Source organism: Nicotiana tomentosiformis, chromosome 6 (assembly GCF_000390325.3).
Source record: "Nicotiana tomentosiformis chromosome 6, ASM39032v3, whole genome shotgun sequence".
Taxonomy (NCBI): domain Eukaryota; kingdom Viridiplantae; phylum Streptophyta; class Magnoliopsida; order Solanales; family Solanaceae; genus Nicotiana; species Nicotiana tomentosiformis.
Window position 1 is genome coordinate 55419199 of NC_090817.1, and position 15398 is coordinate 55434596.

Sequence of the window (15398 nt, forward strand, 5' to 3'; positions counted from 1 at the left end):
GGGCGTAGAGTATTCAATGCCTTCACGAACGTTATCTTTTTCGGTGACACACGGGATATCTGCGTCCAATTTTTCGTCCTCCCAGTTTAGGTTCCACGTTTCTCCTTCTTGGGTGGCCACGCGCCATAACATATTTTACCTAATACAGACGTGAGTGTAATCATCTATAAAATTAGGATGACTAGATTCACCATCTTCCCCTTACCTCTATTTTCACCGAAATAAATCTAGACATTATAATGAAATTAAGTACGACAATCAAAAGTAAATAACAATAATTAAACAGATAGAGATGGAACGAATGTACCAAACGCTGACTTAAATACTGACGTATAAGTAAGGTTGTTGAAACTTGCTCAATCGACCTTAAACTAGTTGCCAACTTTACTCTCAATTTTCAATAATTGGATAAGAACTATTGGCCAACTTCACTCCCAATTTCTAAAAACTTGATAATAATTATGATATAAATTCAACACTTCAATTAGCAAATTAGCAAAACTAACGTCAATACTTTAATGCACGATAGCAATTTTAGAAAGAAAGAAAGTGAGGTTAAAGAGATAATGAAAAGTTTTGCGTGAAAAACTAAAGATGATGAAGAGGTATTTATAATTTAGAATTAGGCTAAAGTATAATTTTATAAACTTGGAGATTAAGAATAAATTATGGGGATAAGGGGTGTTTTGGTGGGTTGGAAGCCAATTTTGGCCGTTTAGGGTTGTCGCCCAATGGCTAAATTGCAAAGGAATTTTTTCGTTCCTATACAATATTTGAAACTTATTTACCAAAATTATTTTAATTTTGTATATTACCCGTCCTAAACAAGGATTACTTACAAATTATATACATTCCACCTTAAAAGGCTTCTAATCCATTATTAGTACCTTCAATCAAGGGATTTAGTTACGCCCTTTTCCTTTTTTCTCTCTTCTCTCCCCTCTTCTCTCCAGATTGAACTTATATATGTGATGGGATTGGTCCGGACCGGAATTTTAGCAGACCGGCCAGGTCATTCCTAACGGGACCAACACCTAATCCCATCCCCTTCTCGACCCCACCTACTCCCCTCCCATTCCCCTACAGCCTGTAGTTTAGATAACTCCTCATCTTCAAGTGCTAAACCATTATAAACAGTTTCATACCAAAATTGAGGACCTCATAATTTCATAGTAGGATTTAACAATGCATCAACACCATAAATAGAGGAAATACGGAAAAAATATTTTTTAAACTATTTTCTCATAGAATCAATAGCAAGTTGATAAATTTCCCCACCCTCTTAAAAATGATCAAACAAATTTGCAAGTTCTGCAATATAAACTAAACAGTTAGAAATAGTAGGATAATATTGCCCAGAAAATTCATTTGTAGCAATATGAAATTTTTCTAAAAAATCTACAAGCATTTTAACATTAACCCAATCCGCATTTGTAAGGTGCTCATCATCATCACTTACATAAGCATTAAACGTTGGGTTTATGGGGTTTCTATATTCATATGCAATAACTAAACTTTCATACATGTAATTCCATCTAGCTGGACAAGGTTTAGGAACCTTTCTTTCTCTTATGCCAAATTCATCGCATCTTTTAAAATATTCTCTAAGTCTACTTCTACGGTTTGAATAAAAAAGCCAATTAAGAGCCATTTTAACCTTTTCAATTTCAGCATTTAAAATTCGTATACCATCACCCACAATTAAATGATAAATATGACAAATACATCTAACATGAAAAATGTTACTAAATGCAGGACTTAGTGTAGTGGTAAGCAATGCTACAACATTTGTGTTACTAGTAGCATTATCCATTGAAACTGACATTATTTTATTACTAATGCAAAAATATTTATAAATATTCGTAACCGTGCTAGAAATAAACTGCCCTGTGTGACGTGAATTAATTATTCTATAAGCAATAATGTGCTTTTGCATTATCCAATCCTCATCAATCCAATGACTGGTAACAGTAATGTAATCACAGTCATTACCACTTCTACCAATATCAGTTGTAATAGCAACACGACAATTTATATGAATAAATAAATAGCGCAAATATTATTCATATTCATGTTTATATTTATAAATATCGCTCTTTATGGTTGTGCGAGAAAAACCTTTATAAGTAGGATTATAAACTTTTCTAATATAATGCACAAAGTGAGGGTTAGAAGGAAAACTATAGGGTAAGCACATAACAGTAACCATTTTTGCCAATTCTTCTCGATCTTTTTTTGGATCATAATATAAACTACCACCGGTAACAGTGTTAATTCCCGGTTGAAATTGATTTGACCCGGTACTAAGGTCAGCATGACTAGGTGCACTTGTCCCCTCGGCCAAAACTTTCATACAAAAATATCTAGCTTTATCTTGAGGGTTGAGCAATATGTATCTAGTCAAACTTTCCGTCACCCCCTCTCCCCCGACTTCCAACATATTTAAAAACTAACTCTTTGCCACAAGTTTTACACTTAGCCCTATTTTTTTCTCTTAGTTGAGTAAAAAATGGCCAAACAACAGATGTTTCTGCCCGTTTAGAAGGTTGTCTAGAAAAAGTAGGGACAGTAACAGGAGGGTCAGACGGGGCATCATTTGGATTATTATTAGTTGGGTTAACTTCAGGAGCAGGACTAGTGGGTGTATCGTCATTCGGTTGCGTTTCATCAAAATCTATTTCTTCATCATCATTTTCATCAATAGTTGGATTACCATAAAGAGCATTCATATATTCATGGTTTAATTGTTCACCGGGTGCAATATTATGGCAAAATTGACTCTCGGTAAATTGTAATAAACTATTATCGCTATCAAGAATAAGAGATGTAGGGCAAGTAACAGATTTGGGTCGGGGAGCCGGTGGAAGTGGAGGAGGAACAGATTGGCCACTAGATTCACCACTCTTGGATTTTTTCTTATTTTTACTAAACATTGTTTCTAAGGAATAAGCCATCTTAATTAATCAAGCAATACAAAGTAAATAAAACAAACAAAACTATAATATTAAAACTTAAGAGCTGGAACGAGTTTACTGAATTGATGAACAACTTGTTGAAAATTAATTATCGTTGAAGACTTGAAGAGTTGAAGATTTCAATTCACCAACTTCACAATTTTGCACAAATTGTAACAATAAAGTAAGCAATTATAGAAGAAAATTAGAGAGAGATTGATAATTTTGTGAGAAAAATGAAAGAATGAGGAGGTATTTGTAGTTGAAAATAGGGAAAAAGTATAATTATAAAAAGTTTGGGGTTAAAATAAAGTTGGGGAGGTTAAATGACTATTTTATAAATAGCCAACGGCTATTTTGGCAGAGAAAACGATTACATTTTAAATGCTCCAACGGGCAGATTTTTCTTTTTAAAATTTGGAGCCGTTGGGACCGTTTAGGCCCGCTAGGACCGGTCCGGTCCCGATCCCAAACGGTCCGGTCTTGCGGGCCTCGCGCAAAAGACCAGCCCACCTACCCCGATCCCGGTCTTAAACGGTTAGGGCCGTATAAACCCACTACCCATATTGGCCGCGGTCCTGGACCGATCCCGATCATAAACCGGCCTACTTGACAGCCTTACCTACAGGTACCGTAGGATCAGGTCAGATGGGGACCGAATCCAGAATGGGACGGGACGGAACCCGGGCTTACCCGGCCCACTTAACAGCCTTACTTTCTCATTTTGGAGGCATGACCAGAAGTTAACACTTCCGAGCCCAAACCCTTCGAGGGTTTCCCACACTACTTACCGACAAAAGAACCGCAGAAAGCATAGTAGTCTCTTAACTCTAAAATCGAATCTCTTCCCTTCGCTTTTTAAAAACCCTCTTCCTCTTCTTGGCGCTCCCTCTGCTGCTCCCCTTTTTTAACTTCTCCATTGTTCGGCACTATCAAATCGACAAAATGCATGCCCCAGTTCTCGTTCTCCGTAAGTCCCCTTTTCTCTGTTTCTATTTTAATGGCTTGGGCTTTGTTGTACAAGATCGATCTTTTTCCTTTTTTGGCTAAAAACGACTGTTTGGTTTTTCTGGGTTTTGCTTAAATATGATGTTGTAATGGGTTTCTGTTAAAGATCGCCGTCTTTGTCGTTTTGGATTTTTGTTTTTGTTAATGTTTACTTTTTTGGAAGATCCTATTTCGTTATAATGGTTCTTATGATGGTTTGTTTTAAGCAGAGGATTCTATGAAGCGTGAACAAGGTGGCAAGGTACAGCGTGCCAACATTCAAGCTGCCAAGGTAAGATTAATGCGTGTTTCTGTGGTCTATATTTACGTTGAATGAAAAGCCAAAGCGTTGTTAGTTTATGAAATGATTGGTATTAAGTTGCCCATTTGGAGAGGGTGGAGGTGTGCTTATTGAGTCATATTAATGTGTGTCTACTTGTGGGACATATGCAATTATCTTGTTTGTAAAATTGCTCATCCAAGTTGATTCTCTTTGTCTTTCACTTTTGTCTGCCAGGCAGTTGCCGATATTATTCGTACCACTTTGGGTCCACGATCCATGTTGAAAATGCTGCTTGATGCTGCTGGAGGTATATTGGTCTTTGATATGTTAATTTTTTCATAAAAAGAGTATTGCATCAGAATCTTTTCCTATGCATATGACTTGCTCATGCTGTTTCTCCATATAGTACTTGATGTTGAGTTTACTCTTTTTCCCCTTCTGTTATGTACAGGAATTGTAGTAACCAATGATGGAAATGCAATTCTTCGTGAGTTAGATCTTGCACACCCTGCTGCAAAGGTATAGTCTCTGTGTGTGTGTGTGTGTTCTTCTACGTTCCTTTTTTTGGCTCAGGGATGTTGGTTTTGCATATTAACAGTATACCATTTGCCAATTGCTTTTTGAATTGCGTCGATCACTCAGTTGGATACTATCTTTCCTTTTCCCCCGTTCATGACCTGTATGTCTCTGGGATGCTGCAGTCCATGATTGAACTAAGCCGTACCCAAGATGAAGAAGTAGGAGATGGAACTACATCAGTCATTGTCCTAGGTATGTTTGATTTAGTTTTTGTCCTTTCAATTGTTTGTTTTATCACTAAATTGCTGACATGCAGTTTGTTTGCTTATCATGTCTCCACATGAATTACCTACATTCTTAGTATCATTCTTCTAAGTGATTATGGAGTCCAATTGTGTTGGATATACGATGCAAGTGGATTTGCTCCTTACATATACATATAAATATATACATATGTACACTCACATACACACATATACACAAACACAATTATAAGTGTATGTGCGTGTCTGGTTTTGGCTTCTTTCTTTGTTCCATTTTAAACTTATCCCAGTGATTTTCTCTTGTTAAATTCTAGTATTTGGAACTAAAATGAAATTTACGAAACGAAATAAAAAATGAATGCATCAGAACTCGAGTACATGCCTGTCTGCGCCAAAAAGTAACCTTGAAGAAAAGTGTGTTTTTAATCCCTTCTGAATCTAAATATTTGCAATTTCTTTGAAATATTTAGAACATGGTTGTGATAATGGGGGTATTGGAAATGATGCCTGGTGATGTGTCTTTTGCCGAGTGAGTAGATGGTGAGATGATGTTGGAAGGCTTTGATGAACAAGGAATTTGGGAAGAAGGAAATATTGGAGAAAGAAAAGCAAATCCGTCAAGTGAGAACTTGGGAACATTAGAAACATAAAGCAACAACAATAAACCCTGTGGACAGTGGCGAAGCCAGAAAATTCAACAAGGGTGTTCAAACTTTTGCCAGTGGGCTATGTAAGGGTGTTCAAAGCCTATTTTTAATCAATAACAAGTAATATTTTACCTTATACGGAGTATAATTTTCCGGCGAAGGGTGGTCAGTTGACCACCCTTGGTTTCAGGTAGCTTCGCCCCTGCCTGTGGAGTCCCACTAGTGGGTCTGGGAAGGGTAGTGTGTACGCAGACCTTATCCTTACCCTTGGGAGGTAGAGAGGCTATTTCCGATATACCCTCGGCTCTGGAAGATAAGAGAACAGTAGAAACGAGCAACAACAACAAAGGCCAGGAAGATAATACCAACAATCTAAGAGCCAGTAAAATAGATGGGAGAAAGCAATACTAGTAATCTAAGAACAACTGAACAAGACACTATCAGACTAGCCCTAAAAATTGGGTATGGAACAGAAAAATGCTCGACTACCTACTAACCTCGTACCCTAATTTTCGACCTCCACACCATCCTATCAAGGGCCATGTCCTTGGCAAGCTGAAGTCTTGCTATATCCTGCCTGATTACCTCTCTTCAATATTTCTTAGATTGTCCTCTACCTCTCCTCATACCCACCCAAGCCAACCGCTCACACCTCCTAACTCGGACATTTAAGCTTCTTCTTTTCACATGCCCGAACCATCTAAGTCTTGCTTCCCGCATCTTGACCTCCATGAGGGTGATGTACTTTCAAAGTTTTGCCCCTCTCAAGCACAAATAAGAGAGAAAAACAAAAACATTCCGCTGAAGTTTTTCACAAAAGTAGCGAAAGCGTTTTTCAAACTCACGTTAAAAGAATGTAAGATGAAAAGAAACCTCACTCACACGTTCTTCAATCCCGCAAGATTGCAAGAAGCGTTGAATAAAGGAAGAACAATGAAACAAAAAGTAAATCACGTTTTTGAAGCAAAAGCTTAGAAAAACTAATCACCCATGTTTATTTTCAGCATGTTGAGCCCCTTTAAATAAGCCTTATAATGAGTAAAATTGATAAGGTTAAGGAAAACTAATCCTAATTAAACTAGAATAAGAATAAGGCTAAGAAAACCTATCCTAACTAAAATAGGAAAAAGAATTCTAGTAGGAATGGACTACTAACTAACAATCCTAGTTTGACTAGAATTATAAATATAATCCTACTAAAACAAGAATAAATTACTAGGAAACAAGAAATAAGAAATCCTAATCTTTATGGAAAAGAAATTCTAATCTTGAATGGATTCTTGGACTTCTTGAATTTCTTGGATTCTTGACCTTCTTGATCTTGAATCATTCTTCCCCCGGTACAACTTCGATAGATGGCGCAAGATTTTTTATAGTAAGAATGGAGACCCAAGGTGAAAAAAAAAAATGGGGACCCAATACTCACCAGGTTTTAAAAGTTACATTTTGCTAGTTTATCGTTGAGCTTTTTCACGTTGTAAGCAAACTTAGCATGTGGTCGAACTAAATCCCACTTTATAAGTTTCAATTTTCTACATAGTCTTCTCCATGTAATCTTTCTATGTAGACTATCTTACTTCAACTTATGATATGAAGTTATTGGTATTAGAACTTCATTGAATTTAACCAACCCTATGTCTAGCTTATCAACGCTCTTCTTTGGAATGCATCAATTGCATCGCTTATACACCAACAATTCCTTTGATGATAGCAATATATATTTATGATGTTAAGACATCTTGTTTCTCCAATATATGGACTCAAACTCTCCATTATCCACTCCTTTATAGGTAATCCTTCCTCTTGTTCATGCATTCTTATGGACTTTAGGATTAACGCAATATGCAGACTTGTTTGGGATGATAGAGTTAACAATCAAGTCAATATTGTGTTGAGCATCTATGAAAGGCGAAAAGTCAACGACACAAATAGTTGGATAATCCAATGGATCGTCATAAAACTTTGGTGGTAATTCCTCAAGTTTTGGAATGCATGTTTTTCATCTCTTTGATAATGGTCTTCATCCGTTTCGTCCTCTTCACTCCCTTGATTATTCAAAAATTTATCATATTCGGCATGGTGCCTTGGTACTCTTATGCCTAGGTCAGATTCAACCTCTTCATCATGCTCAATATATCTTGCTCTACATGGTTGTATTGATGGATATAAAAGTGGTAGACGTGGTGGTAAACACTGGTATGTTATGTGGCGGTGGAGGTTGTAGGCGCTGTGGTGGATTTGGTAGCTGGTTTTTCTGAAGCACCAAACCTTCAACCAATTCAGTAAGATGCCTCATTGATTCCGCCAAGCTATGTAGCTGCATTTTAATTTTTTTATTGTCTCGTTCAAGGACTGTAGTTCTTAATTTCTGAATTTTAATTGAAGATCCATTGAAGAGGATCTCGAACTTGCTATTTCTTGTTTGGTGACACGATGAAAAAGGTAGCAAATCAAGAATTCGAACCTGGAACTTGCGCTCTGATACCAAATTTGCACTGCTCAAGCACAAAGAAGAGAGAACAACAAAAGCAACCCGCTAAAGTTTTTCACAAAATTAGCGAGAAAGCGTTCTTCAAACTCACGTTAGAAGACTGTAAGATAAAAAGAAACCCCTCACATGTTCTTCAATCCCGCAAGATTGCAAAAAGCGTTGAATAAAGGAAGTACAATGAAACATAAAGTAAATCACGTTTTTGAAGTAAGAGCTTAGAAAAACTAATCACCCATGTTTATTTTTAGCATATTGAGCCCTTTAAATCGGCCTTGCAATGAGTAAAATTGATAAGGTTAAGGAAAACTAATCCGAATTAAACTAGAATAAGAATAAGTAAGGCTAAGAAAACCTATCCTAACTAAAATAGGAAAAATAATTCTAGTAGGAATGGACTACCAACTAACAATCCTAGTTTGACTAGAACTATAAATATAATCCCACTAAAACAAGAATCAAATTACTAGGAAACAAGAAATAAGAAATAAGAAATCCTAATCTTTATGGAAAAGAAATTCTAATTTTGAATGGATTCTTGGACTTCTTGAATTTCTTGGATTCTTGACCTTCATGATCTTGCATCAGGGGGTCACCGTCACCTTCACCTGAATATCTTCATTCTTGATCTTATCCAACCTAGAGTGCTTGTACATCCATCTCAACATCCTCATTTCTGTTACTTTTATCTTCTGGTTATGAGAGTTTTTGACTGGCCAATACTTTGTCCTATACAACATAATCAGTCTAACCAATACTCTGTAGAACTTACCTTTAAGTTTTGGTGGCACATTTTTGTGACACAAGACACCGGTTGCTAACCTCCATTTCATCCACCCCGCCCCTATACGGTGTGTGACATCCTCATCAATCTCCCCATTCCCTTGGATAACTGACCCGAAATACTTGAAACTTTCTCTATTGGGGATGACTTGTGAATCAAGCCTCACGTCCATGTCTTCCACCGTCACGTCTCTGAACTTGCACTCCAAGTATTCTGTCTTAGTCATGCTCACTTGAAACTTTTAGACTCTAGGATCTGTCTTCAAACACCGCCTCACGTCTCATCAATCAATACTATATCATCATCGGATAATTAGAAACACAAAGCAAAGGAGGATAATACAGAATAAAAGATTGAGACATTATAGAATCTCAAGCGATGAGGTCAACGCGTATGGAAATCAATCAACGAATCAACCATCACTTCACTTGTTACCTTGTCCTGAAGTTGATACTTGACGTGCTCATAGTCGTTTGGTTGGTTTTATTAGGGCATAATTGAAGAAACTTGAGGTGAAAGGGTGGGAACCCCTCATCAAATATTCTAACCCCTCCAATGTTGGACCATAAGGGGGAGGTTAATATCATTTGGTTTGTTCGAGTTATACCAAACAATCTAACAGGAGAGGTAGAGAAATTGATAAGTTAGTTTTCTCTCCTAATCTCCCTTAAGCCTAATAGAGTGCAAGGTTTTTAAACAATGAAATCCAATTAGCTGAACTAATAAGCTTCATATTTATCGCTTTTCTTTTTACCCAAATATTGAATTACCATATTTAGCATGGACTTCACTTTGTTGGGGGTATATGTTGTATGGATTTATTCTTGAATTTTACCTTAGATTTCCCATATTAGCTGATAATTATACATAATTACTAGGTTTCAGGGCCTGTATGATGTTGATAAAATAATGGATTACAGTTCTAACCAAATAAGTGCTTTCACTTTTTCTGATTTTTAACATTTTTTTATATTTTTCCAATATGGTTGAAGCTGGCGAGATGCTCCATGTTGCGGAAGCTTTTATTGACAAGAAGTATCATCCTACTGTGATATGTCGAGGTAGAGTATGTCTTCTAAATACTTTTGTCTCATGTCCCATAATTCCTGATTTTAATTAGCACTCCTGTTAGCAGCTTATGGTAAAGCGCTGGAGGATGCAATTGCTGTGCTTGACAAGATTGCAATGACCATTGATGTCAAGGACCGTAGGTTTCTGAACCCTTCTATTGGTTCTTTGTCAGCTTTATAGGGAGTACATCTTCTTTTTAGTCTTTTTTTTAAATCTGTTTTTTAGTATGTCATATTTGGAGTCATGTAAAGTTTTTCTTTTGGGAGGTGGGAGGGAGGAGGTTATATGAATGCCCGAGTGATGTTTAATGGCTTCTTTAATAATCTGAAACTTTCAGCATTTTTGGTTATTTGTTTGCAGAGTGTTGCTTTGGCTGATTATTAGCAACACTCTGCAGTACTTTGCTCTGCAACACTCTGCAGTACTGCAGAGTGTTTGCAACACTCTGCAGTTCCCACTGTAACTATGCAGTACTGCAGAGTGTTTGCAGAGTGTTGCTTTCAGCCAAATCCTGGTTATTTTTGGGTGCTAGAACTTTGTCTTAGAAATGGAATCTGAGTCGGTTGTTTCCTTTGAAATTCTATTGATAATATGTGGGCACAAGTGCATAGTTACAGTGGCTTGAGAAGTTAGAAGTTTTGCTGTTAATAAGGGGCATTATCATCTGATCTACTTGCCATTGTCAATGAAAATCATTTTTTTGTGAAATGGTTCTGTTTAATCGGGTATGAGTAAACTTTTGGAGACTTCACAATCATTTTATGCATCAGATTATTCTCTTTGTCCAAGTGTATAGTATTTTTGCTCATGTATCTGAAAGAAAAGGGAAGTGCAAGTTAAAATCCTAGGCAAGGGTCTCTATGGTGTTATTGAAGCTCATTCATAATTTCTTTGAATATGCTCTATGATATGCATTATTACTCACAATATGTTCAAATTGTGATAGGTGCAACAATGTTGGGGCTGGTGAAAAGCTGCATTGGCACAAAGTTTACTAGTCAATTTGGGGATTTGATTGCAGTAAGTAGTAGTTTGATTGCATTTACCTACTCTTTTTTGCCAAAAAATAAACCGAAAAGAAATAATTAAAAAATCTATATCAAGTGCGGAATCTGGTGTTGAGTATTCTGTAAGCTATCTTGTTTAGAACTGAGGATTTTTCAGTTGAACTTGTTTTTCATCATGGATTCCATTGATTTAAGACTTTAAGTGTTCTGCAAGAAACTGTATTATATTGGCCAAAGAGGCTCTTTCGGTGTCCTCCAAGACTTGCTGTAGCTTTGCATCAGTTCATGAGCCTTGACTGTTTGCAATCGAGTGTTATTGGGTTTCTTCTGTCTTATTATTGATAACCACCAAAATATACAAGAATAAGTTGTTGCATGTTAGGTTTACCTATGAATAATGTGCATCCACTTATATTGAAGCGATGTAATATGCTTAATTCAGTTAGGAAATCTCCAAGAAGCATGCTCATTCTTTGATACTTCTTTTTCCAATAGGGCTTTCCAAACCACCTTACCTGCCTAAATGTACATCTAGCAGACAATTGTTACTTACTAGTTGACCGTGAAGGCCTTTGTTAGTTATATTTTTACAGCCATATATGCTTTTGATTACTTAATATGTGAATTTGATGATTATTAAAGTACTATTTGCAACTTGAGGAGGAATATAGGATTCACATTTATAGAAGTCTTAAAAGTAGATTATGATGAAATGACGCATATATTTTTATTCAGATGATTTCTGGGCTGATTCTTTTTATCTATTTCTGGGCTGATTCTTTTTATCTATCTCAGGATTTGGCAATTGATGCCACAACAATTGTTGGTGTGGAAGTTGGACAAGGGTTGCGTGAGGTGGACATCAAGAAGTACATTAAGGTGGAGAAGGTACCTGGTGGGCAGTTGGAAGACTCAACAGTGCTTAAAGGAGTTATGATGAACAAAGATGTAGTTGCCCCTGGCAAAATGAGAAGAAAGATTGTGAATCCTCGCATCATTCTTCTTGATTCTCCTTTGGAGTACAAAAAAGGCGAGAACCAAACCAATGCAGAGTTGCTTAGAGAGGAAGATTGGAATGTCTTATTGAAGATGGAAGAAGAGTACATTGAGAACATGTGTGCACAGATATTGAAGTTCAAACCAGATGTTGTTATTACTGAAAAAGGACTTAGTGACCTGGCATGCCATTATCTGAGCAAGGCTGGTGTCAGTGCAATCAGAAGGCTAAGGAAGACTGACAACAATAGAATTGCCAAAGCTTGTGGGGCAGTTATTGTCAATAGACCTGATGAGTTGCAGGAATCTGATGTTGGTACTGGTGCTGGTCTCTTTGAGGTGAAAAAAATTGGCGATGAATTCTTCACTTTCATTGTTGATTGCAAGGATCCAAAAGCATGTACAGTCCTCCTAAGGGGTGCCAGTAAAGATCTACTGAATGAAGTAGAAAGAAACCTACAGGTATTTCCTAAAATTGTATAGCCGAGTAGCTTTTACACAAAATGCATTATCTTGAGCTGTTCTATATGCTTCTTTTTACAGGATGCAATGTCTGTCGCTAGGAACATCATCAAGAATCCTAAACTAGTTCCTGGTGGTGGTGCAACAGAGTTGACTGTATCTGCTATGTTGAAGCAGAAAAGTTCATCTATTGAAGGCATTGAAAAGGTAAACTATGTACTTCAACTTATAGCAACTTTTATTATGAAATCAATTCATGAATATAGCGTGTACAATGACGCTTTATGGAAATTGAAAAGGCTAAAGTGAGGATGCTAAATTGGTTGCCCTTAAATTCTCAAATTTCAGTGGCCTTATGAAGCTGCTGCAATAGCGTTTGAAGCTATTCCACGTACGTTGTCTCAGAACTGTGGTGTGAATGTTATTCGTACAATGACGGCGCTCCAAGGAAAGGTGAAAGATTTATATTATTGAGGTGGAATTGCTACTTTAGCATTTGCTTGCATTTCATCTAACTCATTTCGTATTACTATAGCATGCAAATGGTGAGAATGCATGGATAGGCATAGATGGGAATACTGGTGAGATTGCTGATATGAAAGAGCAGAAGGTATGATATTAAATTCCTCAAACACCATTGCAAACACCTTTAACCGCTGCTCCTCCAAAAGAAAAAAGAAGAAACTAACAAACAAAAAGGAAAAGCTTCTGTCATCACGGAAACTATACCGAGTTTTGATGAGTTCCTGTCATCTTTGCAGCATCCTAAGTGTGTTTTATCACTTTTTTGACCTTTGACTGATAATGATAAACTTCACCACTTCTATTAATTCAAGAAACATTAAAATTCCAGATATGGGATTCCTACACCGTGAAAGCGCAGGCTTTCAAAACTGCCATTGAAGCTGCTTGCTTACTCCTGAGAATTGATGATATTGTAAGTGGGATCAAGAAGAAACAGGCCCCTGGAGCAAGCCAAGGTCCATCTAAGCCAAAAGTTGAGGGCGAAGATGACGCAGACAATGACCAGCTAATTCCTGAATGAGATATCTAATGAGTGCACGGAATTACTTCCCGAGCCCAGACTGCAGCTGAAAAACCATTTTGATATGTGCATCTGTTCGCATGTTCTTTAATGCTAATCAATGCTGTTTTTTTCAAAAGTTTTGCCCTTAAGGTGCGACTTCTGCGGTTCTGAATGCACACAGTTGTCAGCGAATAGTAATCATTTGCTTACGTTGTAGTTGAATTAGATCTATTTTGATTGTTGGATGTATATTATGTTTGATATTGCAAGGGCAAATTGTCACTCCTGACTAGTAGTTTTCTTGAGATTGAATGTTTGATGAATTAATCGTTGTCTTTCCTGAAGTCCATTATGATTCTCCAGAATCCTTTTAATTGGATTGCATTTGCTTTAACGTTCAAGTTACTTGTAAAGCAATCTGGATAAATGCTAAAGGCTAGTAGTAAATTGTACTGGAGTTTACGTAGGAAGACTTCTACCTTCTTTATGGGGGTAGCACTTTGAAGAATGACAAAATTCAACTTGTAAAATTTCAGAATTAGGACTACCAAAAATTCCTTCAACGTTTAGCCACATCTTTTGGTGATGGAATATTTGATCCGCACAAACTTTTCCGTTTGAGCTTTTATGTATTTCCCTGTTTTGTTCTCCACATATTTTTATTGAGTTGGTTAGCCTAGTTTTCTGGCAACTCCTCAGGTAAAGAACTACTCTTTTTTGTGTTCTTTAATATACAGGCTGAGGTCAATGTCTAACCTCGCATCACAATGGTGATACTATTAATGTAAAAAAAGAAAAGCCTAAAAGTTACTTAGCTTTGGATATGTATGGTAAGAGAAGCGTCACATAATTGGTTGTTCTAGTGCTTAATGATGGGTTGTTTTTCACAATTGCTAGTGTTCTTTGATATAGCGTTTATTTTATGTGCATTCTCTCATATCAATGATAACCGCGAACCTAGGAGTGTTAGACTAATGGAAGAAAACTTATTACGTTGCATCTTTTGTTAATCTGTTACTTTCTATAGCAAAAATTTTGATTTTCTTTTTACCCGAATAATATTATACGGAGTAGTATTTCTTAAGATGGAAAATTCAAAAACACTAGATAATGCATACTTTCATAGGACTCTTTCTGATTTCACATTATTTTTTAGTAGATCAAATTGTTGCAATTTTGGAGGTTGATAGCCAATTGTTGATTTAAGTAACCTAGAAATTCTGTGACCACCATATTAACTGGTGGTGTTTAAGACAATCAATCCGCTCGGAACACGACTTTAAGTAACTGGCGGTGTTTGAGACACACATAATACAAATATTCACTAAATCTAGCTAACTTTGAAGACAATTTATAGCCCATAAACATCAAAAGTGGTGTACTCAGGAGTGTCTCCAAACTTTTCCAAACGTTTAGTTTGGGGTTGCCACGTCATTGCTTTCTTCCACATTCTCTCTTTTTTTCTCCAAATCTCAATTTTCCCAGACCACTTGTATTCCTATTTTTCTGAAACAGTGCAGAAACCCTCTAATTCGAAGTACCATTACAGAATCTACAAGTTGAAACTTTTCGCAAGGCAATAGAACTATAGAAGCTTATTATAGCTCTGACATTCACCAACCAATTTTTTTATGAGGGACCAAAAATATTTTCCTTTAGTTCTTGAGATAAAAAAGAAGTTTTTCATGTTGTCTCATTCTTACCAGTATTGCTAGTAGTATTCTTGTATATCCTTTCTTAGATTTTTGTTATTATATGTAGTGTCTTTATTTTTTTCTTATTGTTGTTGTTGTTGTTGTTATTGTTGGTTGCTTCCTGTTTAGTGTTCCTTAAGCCGAGGGTCTATCAGAAACAACATCTCTACCTTCACAAGGTAGGTGTAAAGTGTTACATCCCGCATTTCGTACGTT

At 36.6% G+C, this 15398-nt stretch overlaps 1 protein-coding gene across 1 annotated transcript; it reads left to right on the forward strand.

Moving 5' to 3' along the window:
• Positions 1-3723: 3723 nt before the first annotated feature.
• On the forward strand, positions 3724-13832 carry LOC104099874 (T-complex protein 1 subunit gamma). The gene is made up of 13 exons (XM_009607004.4): positions 3724-3924; positions 4172-4233; positions 4459-4531; positions 4676-4743; positions 4926-4995; positions 9918-9986; positions 10061-10132; positions 10943-11016; positions 11799-12461; positions 12543-12668; positions 12810-12914; positions 12997-13071; positions 13315-13832. Exons 1-13 carry the CDS (start codon positions 3900-3902, stop codon positions 13504-13506), a joined length of 1674 nt encoding a protein of 557 aa, XP_009605299.1. The 5' UTR covers positions 3724-3899; the 3' UTR covers positions 13507-13832.
• Positions 13833-15398: the final 1566 nt, after the last annotated feature.

Coding starts and splice junctions, on each gene's coding strand:
- LOC104099874 (XM_009607004.4), top strand. CDS start 3,900: ATGCATGCCCCAGTTCTCGTTCTCC. Junction 4,532..4,675: donor GCTGCTTGATGCTGCTGGAG/GTATATTGGTCT, acceptor TGTTATGTACAG/GAATTGTAGTAACCAATGAT. Junction 4,996..9,917: donor TACATCAGTCATTGTCCTAG/GTATGTTTGATT, acceptor ATATGGTTGAAG/CTGGCGAGATGCTCCATGTT.